General features: G+C 39.0%; 1 protein-coding gene across 1 annotated transcript; it reads right to left on the bottom strand.

Moving 5' to 3' along the window:
• Positions 1–2122: 2122 nt before the first annotated feature.
• LOC131901641 (olfactory receptor 52R1-like) lies at positions 2123–3082 on the bottom strand. Its single transcript, XM_059252755.1, has one exon. It carries the CDS (start codon positions 3080–3082, stop codon positions 2123–2125), a length of 960 nt encoding a protein of 319 aa, XP_059108738.1.
• Positions 3083–8636: the final 5554 nt, after the last annotated feature.

Raw genomic sequence — 8636 nt, 5'->3', positions numbered from 1 at the left:
TAAGATCCAGAATAGCCACTATTTTTTATTTTAAATAACATTTTCAGATCTCAGTTATAACTTTTCATTCAATTTCAATGTCCAGAGTCACTGCATGAGTGGGATCCCATGTATTCCATTTGTACTGTTTTTCACATCTATTTCCTGACTAGATGATAAAATCTGAGCCAAATACATGGTTTATATTCCCCCATGTCTATGAATGCTCAATACACTATCACTGCTCAATATAATATCCTTGCTTTTTAATAGTCACTCTGGTGTTTCAGGCCACTTGTGAATGAATCACCATTTCCTAGATTTCAGGTTAATTAGAGAAATAATACACACCTAAAATTCCATTTTTAAGTGTGTGTGTGTGTGTGTGTGTGTCTGTCTGTCTGTCTGTCTGTGATTCCTTTATTCTAGTCAGATTTTCCTCACTGTAACTAGTCACCTGAGATACAAATAAATAGGAAGAAAATCGTACTTTGGCAAGTGGATACAGAGGTCAGGTCCTATTCACTTGGCTCTGTTGCTTTGAGTTGATTCGTCATGGCAGGAGGCTTTGATGGAGGCCTGTTCATCTCATATCAGCTTGCAGGCCAAGAGAAATAATGACCTGGGATTCCTAATGCCCCCTCAAATGTCACACCCGAATGACATAACATTCTTCTGTGGGTCCCAGCAGTTTCCATTGCCTTCCAGTACTGCCAAAGCCTTAAACCATGTGTCCTTCACTAGTATGCAAAATTTCTCTTGCCTTTAATCAGTAGCAAAATTTTACATATGTCAAAGAACTCCTCTAAAATAAATGTTCTTGTAAATTATTATTGGTAAAATGTTTTTTGTATAACTATTTTATATGTCTATATACCAGGGGTCATGTAAACTTTATCTTTTTTTAATAAGCCTTTTTAATAATTTATTTTTATTTTATTTTCATTGGTGCTTTACCTGCATGTATGTCTGTGTGAGGGGGTCAGAAGCCCTGGAAACGGAGCAGCTCACAAGCAGGTATGAATTGCCATGTGGGTGCTGGGAATTGAACCTGGATCCTCTGGAAGAGCAGACAGTGCTCTCAGTTGCTGAGTCATTGTTCCAGCCCCAATGTAAACCTTATCATAATTTTTTTTTACATAGCAGAATTAAATGGCAGCAAATGAAGATAAATTTTGAAAAAGATTTTTGCAGAAAGGAAAACTAGAAAGCCCTAAGTTTTTTTAACAACAGTGGTTATTATTAGCATTTATGTGTCTTTATTAAATAAGTTCATAAGCATATGTATTCATTTTATAATTAGCATTGAGAATTATGGAAATTAAATTTATTTTCTCTGAAACTTAATAGCATGTCAGTAATTCTTCACATCTTTGTTACAAATAAAATAGTACCTAGTCTCTTCATTTGGTTTCATTTATTTTACCCTCTCCCTCCTACCCTCTTCCCCTCATTTTCTTCTCTCCTTCCTTCCCAGTCTGCCTTTTTTCCATTTCCCCCTTCTCTTCTCCCCTGCTCCTTTCCTCCTTCCTTACCTCCCTCTCACCTTCCTCTCCTCTTTCATTTTAATTTATTGAGATAAAGTTTTTCTATATAGTCCAGACTGGTTTCAAACTCACAATGTTCCTGCCTCAGGTTCCCTGATGCTGTGATTATTGGTATTTACCACCACCCTCAGTTCCTACAGCATGAGTTGCATCTTTTCTATTTATTTTATATTTTTTGATTCAGACAGGACTTTGAACATTTGTCCATTTCTAAAGAGTATATTTTTCAATAAAGCGATTCCCAGATGGAATAAATACGTGTATTTTTAACTGATGCAATTGATTCTTTTCAAGTTGTGTGACCATCTATTTAAACTTTGACAATCCAGTGAAATATTTACTGATTGAATGGATGACAAGTACATTCTTTCAAGATGAATATACAACAATTAAGCCTACTTACTATACTACACATCACATCTCTCAGATTTCTGGCTGTGGGTACCATGAAATTCATTCTTTCTTGTTCTTGAAGGTTTTCAGCCTGTAGGCTATCTGTTCACATAGGGATGACGTTGTGATGGTAAGAGCCTGGGAACTGTTCCTCATCTGTGTGGGTAAATCAGTGTGGGTAACTGGATGCTGTGATCCCTGGTTCAAGGGCCTTTTCCACAACATCCTTGGATAACCCTGTCCCTGATCTGTTTGGTTCTAACTCCATAGATGATGGGGTTGAGCATGGGAGGAACTAGAAGATAGACATTAGCAAATATTATATGTACAATTCGAGGCACATGGTGGCCAAAGCGGTGGGTGAGGAAGGTGAAAAGGGCTGGAATATATAAGGTTAAGATTACTCCAATATGAGAAGCACATGTACCAAAAGCTTTGAGGCGGGCTTCACCTGAGGGCAATCTCAGGACAGCTTTAAGAATCATCACATAAGACACACTGATGACAATTAGATCAAAGCTAGCCACAGAGAAAGCCACAAAGAGCCCATATCCGCGATTGATTCTGATGTCAGCACACACCAACTTGAGTACAGCCATGTGCTCACAGTAGGACTGGGGAATGACCTTGTTGGGGCAGAAGGGCATCCTGGAGATCATGAAGCAGAAGGGGCTCACCCACAGCAGCCCTCTGACCATCACAGCTGCCCCAAGTTTGATGACTACAGATGTGGTCAGGATGCTGGAATGTCGGAGTGGGAAGCAGATAGCCACGTAGCGGTCCAAGGCCATAGCCATGAGCACCCCTGACTCTACAGAAGAAAAGGCGTGTATAAAGAACACCTGGATGAGGCAGGCATGGTATTCAATCTTGTGATCATGAAACCAGAGTATGGCCAGCATTTTAGGTTGTGTGGAGGTGGACAGGACCAGGTCAGTGGTAGCCAGCATAGCCAGAAAGAGATACATGGGGCCATGCAGTGTGTGGTCAATCCGGATTATGTGTAGGATAATGATATTTCCAGTCACTGCCACAATATACATGACACAGAATGGAAAGGCAACCCAATATTGATAATCCTCCAGTCCTGGAATTCCAAGCAAGATAAAAAATGTGGCATGAGAAGAGCTGTTTCTTGAAGCCAGCACAAAGGAACGGGTCATCTTTTCTTTGCAGTGAAGTTAATCTTCTCTCTGAGTATTATAACAGCCAAGGATGATTATTTGCACTTGTGTAATATTACAATTTATTTCAATAACAAATTATAGTAAAATCATCTTTTACAATAAATAATATTTTGTAACATAAAATGATGCTACTGAATATTTTATTAGTTCTTGTAATAGTCAAAATATTAGTACATGTCAGGTTTAGGGGTAATTAACTCCTAAAGAAAAATATTTTCTTGGAAGTAGAATCTATTAATGGCAAACTACTATGACAAATTAGTCATAATAACCTTTATTATTCTCTATTTAACAAATCATTTGGTCTACCTTTCACACAGTTCCATTTATCTCCATTTTGATTCGTTTTAGCATCATTAGCTCATGGTAGGAAGGAAATATGGATTAAAGGAGCATAGTAATTTATTCTTGTATTATCTTTGGTTATTTAGGACAGTTATTATCTTGATTCTAGCCTGAAGAAAAAGATGAACCAGCTGTGTGTTGGCAATTATATGTATTATCTTTAATTAAAAACTTAGGACATTGAATATCTTCTGCTTTGTGATTGATTTATTCTCTCTTTAAATCAATGCCTTTCTCTGGTACAGTGTAAAAGTAGGCACAGGCCACATGCTAGTGCATGTCTGCAGTTATATTCTAACACAGACTTGCTTATACTAACAAATTGCAACCTGGGTTTGATTTGCAGACTGTAGTTTATTCAGGGATGTCCTGGGTGGTAAATTATTCATGAAGATGGCTTTGAACCTGGTACTCAGCCTAGCTCCTCTGTTCTTGATAAAGAGAAGTTGGGTAAATGTATGATGAAGAAACTATCTAATGAAGACCATTATTCAGATGTGATAGACCCATTAACTGATTCCCACTAACAATATTCCCAACTAGAACTTTTCCTGAACTAGAATCCTTTGAGCCCTATTTGAGCTATGTTCATTATTAGTGTTATGGCTGTTTCTCATGATAGAAGTTATAGCGGATGTTTTTGAGTGTCAGCTTTTATATGTTCTTGCTTAATGTTGCTTGTTTTTTGATGTCTGAGCTCTCCAAGAAATGTAACTTGTCACAAAAAAAACTGTAAGACTTAGTTGACAAATGACTTGGTTCTTACCCAACATCTTTTCTCTTAGACTTTGCTGCCTTGTGCTCGGGTTTGAGAACCTCAGGTTTCACCTCTTTCATAATGGAAACCTGGCAAAAAGACTATCCTTATAGGCTCCCTTAACAAATTGTTGTAAACTAACAAATATTTTATTATATAGGCCTCTAGGATCCTGAAAGGGCTTCTGCAAGATTTCAAGCAGACCTCATATATTTCTTTATACTCTTCATTTATAATGGTCTGAGAGGGATGGGGCTCATATTTTAGAAGTCTCCTCTACACCAGAAAGCTAACCCACATTCCTAGCTAATAATCATGAGATATTCCAAAACAAATACTCCTTTGAAATCTCTGGTAACAATTCAGATATTTATATTGTCTGGAACTGTGGGTCTCTGCTTTACTTCCTTTTGCCAGATTTAATCTCCTCAAACAGTACCATATTTTCTGTTTAAACAAGAGGGTACATACTTACCTGTCACAGGCCACAGCATGCCACTTTCACTTTGTGGTAATAGTCACCAAGATAAAGAGTGATTTGAGCAAGCATGCTTAGATCATCTTCCTTCTCATCACAAGGTGCTGGACTAGAGAGATGCTGGCTAAAGACGTAGATTTCCAGTGTGCATACTGCTGATTAACTATGGGGGAGGGATTATTGGATTTTGAGACCCTTCACTAAAGCTCCTTTAAATGGTTTGTTTCTGACTTATGAAAACCTTCTGTGTCATCATTTACCATGAGGATCAATAAAAGCTCAGAGTCATTAAATGATCTGTCAATGATCACATACAAAATTATTGTCAGAGAACATCACTCTTGGACCAGGGCTTCTAGAAGTACACAGTACTGTCTTTGTTGGCAATGAATAGTTGAGAATCCTGCTCCTGATGGGTCAGGCAAATTGTTGATCGGTTATGACAAAGGCTGATAGGCAGGGTGTTTAGACAACATACTGAATTAGAGAATTTGGAGAATTCTTGCTACTTCCCTGGACTGGAGCCTCTGGATCAAGCTCTAGGTGGGGCTTTTAGCATCTTTGGGAATGTATTGCTTTCTCTTTGATCTTTTTTTCCTCCCCACTCTCTCCTTCCCTCCTTTTCTCTCTTCCTCCCTTCCTTTCTTCCTTCTCTCTCTCCTCCCTCTCCCCTCTATCTCAACAGTGTCTAAATATATAGTATATAACCCAGTTGGCCTCATAAGCCAGAATACTAGGATTTTAGGATTGTACAACCATTGACTTGAGATGACATTACAATTGGCTTCTTCCCATTAGTCTTAATACAGGACTCACTTATTTTACACAGTTTGGAAGTGAGATCCCCCATATTGCATGGTTTAATTGGGAATACAGTTTTCCTCTTTCTCTCTCTCTAAATTATTTTTTTCAGACACAGAACACTCATGGTAAGAGACGCATCTCAGTCATTCTCATTCAATTCTGTTTGGTTTGATTTATACTCTCAGTGTTCATTTTTCTTTTGAGAAGCAATAGAATAACAGAAATGACCTGAGAGCTACATTTGAAATAGGAGATGTGGCCCTCAAGCCATGTCTGTTTTCTCCATGAACTGTTCCTTCATGTTTGATGGAATCTATTGTCCTTACATTTAAAAATTTACCCCTATTTCCCTTTCATTCTTAAGTAATCAACACATGAATATTTATGAGTACAAGCTATGCTTAATGGACAGGAAGCTTGCTGCTCCTTTGCCATTTTTGTTGCATGTGAAAGGATTTCATTATGACAAGAACAGTCTATCATCTGCTTTGGTTTGAAATATGGAGCTGTGCAATTTTTAGAAAAGATGAAAAGGACTTATAATTTCCCTCTTGCTCAATACCCCCTTTTCCTCTATTCTTCTATGACATTTATTATTCTTGCTTTTTACAGGATACAACTATTATTAACATACTATATAATACTACACAATATAATCTGAAATAAAGTTATTGGTTGTCTCAACATTACAGAAAGGGTAATGAAATTTTGATTCTGACTGTGGAATAGCTGAACCTAAGTGTAGAGCATGTGAGGTTCAGAATCAGTCTGTTGCTGGAGAGCTTCTGTCTAGAGGGCATCTTCCTACCTTTCTAGGTCTGACACAGTGGAAGCCATGATTCTTCTCCCCATCTCAGGATGTGGCTCAGTGAACTTGGGCTTCTAGACAGGGTGTTCCCATCAAGTCAGGACTTTGCCTTCTTGATTCTTGAAAAGTCCATATGTCCCACTGATTTTTGAGAAGGAAAAGATGCCTGAGGCAAAATGAATAACTTCCCCCTGAGATCTGCTATATCTTTGAACAAGCTGACTATGACTAAAGAAGTTCTGACAAGCCCCTGGGATTCAGCCTTGGATAGAGACCTCAGGTCAGTGTCTATTTAAAGAACTGTGTGGTCTGTCTGTTCCCCAAAGCGCTGGTTCTTTCCCTCTTTTTATATCCACTGCCTCATATTCACAATGACTCCCTCTGAGACTAGAAACCAAAGGTGGAAGCATTAACCCCTAACTTTCCTCTTTTGTCTGTGTACAGGAACACAGAGACACTTTAAATGAATGCACAAGAAAGTGTGTTGTTGGGATGTAAATGAGCTATGCTTATGCTTACATTTTCTGTTAAAGTATTTATAGCTCTCATTTTAGGCATATCATGTGCATCATGACATCTCATTTATCCTTCACATATATTTATGTATGACTATGAGAGGTATGCCTATAAATATAGAAGGCATTGGCTGTATGTGTGCATATGTGTTTATATGTAGAAGCATTGACAATTATTAAAGTACATATAATTAATGTAATACTCTGATTCAAAGCATTCATGGTTACCGAATGCACAGGAATGCCTAATTACATTTCTAATAGTGTGAAATAATATATCATGATGCACACTTATGATGGATCTAAGTATGTGACATTATTTTGAAATAAGACCAAAATGATGATGGTGGTTTGATAAGATCTTAGTAGAGTATAATGAATTCCTAGTCCAATATGACTGAAGTCTTTATCTAAATACACACACACACACACACACACACACACACACACACACACGAAGGCAGAGATCAAGGTGTTGCCCTATAAATGCAGGTTTCCATCAAACTATCGGAAGCTAGAAGAGAAGGACACAAGAGATTCTCCCACAAAACCAAGAGAATGAACCACATCTACTAACATATTGATAATGGCCTTTGGGTCTATGACAAAGGGATTTCTCTGGTGAAGCCACTAAACTTTTAAGTCTTTACCATAGCAGTCCTAGAATAATGATTTTGCCAATACCTTTATATCTATTTTTAAACATTAAAAAATTAACATAATTTCTTTATTGATCCTTTGGCAATTTCACATCATGCACCCCAATCTGCTATTTTTCCCAGTCTCTCCATGTCTGCCCTTCTCTCTTGCATCACCCCCAAGAAAAGAAAATTAAAAAATTGAAACCAAACCAAACCAAACGAACAAACAAAAAACCAAAAAATCCCCTCTGCTCCTGTCTTTCCTGCCTCTCCAGCATCTCTTCATTCATCTTAGTGGCATTGGGAGGCGCGGTTCATCACACAGTATACCCTTTTGTCCTAACAGCTTTACTTGCAAATGTTCATTGCAATGAGTTATTGGTCTGGTTCAAGGCCTCTGATTTCTGCTATACCATCATCCCTAGACCCTTACTAAAACACTAGACCTGAGGCTGCCCCCCTCAGCTGCTGAGCAGAGACAGCTCTCTTATGCCCACACCATCGGGGCAGTTCTCTCACACTTGTGGTGAAGGGCAGGGCCATCTCTTTGAGTGCAGGGGGCCAACTTTCTTGTAAGGGTTGAGGTCAGCTCTCTTGCTTCAGTGTCCAGTGAGAAGCAGGGCCAGCAAAGGGCAGGGCTGGCTCAGTGTGGTCCGTTGGATTTCATCACTCATGGTTTTTATGGCCTCCTGTGGTAACAATGGCCACAGACATCAACACAGACCCCAGCTGCTGTAGGGCCACAGACCCAGACATAGCCTTTAGGATTACCTCAGGCCCAGGCAACATCATGGCTACAGGGGAGCAATGCAGGCCATCAAGATTGGCATAGCTCCAGCGGCAGCAGGGCTCTTGGACACCAACATGGCCATAGGTGGTGGTCCAGACCGGGGCATCCACGTAGTCTTTGGTGACAACATGGGCCATGGATGTTAATACAGACCCTGGCTGCTATAGGACTAGGGATCCAGACATGGCTCTTGGCAGCAACCTGGGCCCTCTCTGCTTAATGTTCGGCTGTGGGTTTCTGCTCCCACCAGCTGCCTGAGGAAGCCTCTCTGAAAGGAATTCTTAAGAGTACAAAATTAGCTATAACAAGAAAAGAAATAGAACCAACAATAGACTTCATCAAGAGAAAGAATGTTCAATTATAAAAATGAAAATGCAAAACATGGTAAGAAT

Source organism: Peromyscus eremicus, chromosome 1, assembly GCF_949786415.1.
Source record: "Peromyscus eremicus chromosome 1, PerEre_H2_v1, whole genome shotgun sequence".
Classification (NCBI taxonomy): Eukaryota; Metazoa; Chordata; class Mammalia; order Rodentia; family Cricetidae; genus Peromyscus; species Peromyscus eremicus.
This window is presented reverse-complemented; position numbering and strand designations above follow the sequence as displayed.

What these genes read in the sequence shown, in the direction of transcription:
- LOC131901641 (XM_059252755.1), bottom strand. Translation starts at nt 3,082, where the DNA reads ATGACCCGTTCCTTTGTGCTGGCTTCAAGAAACAGCTCTTCTCATGCC.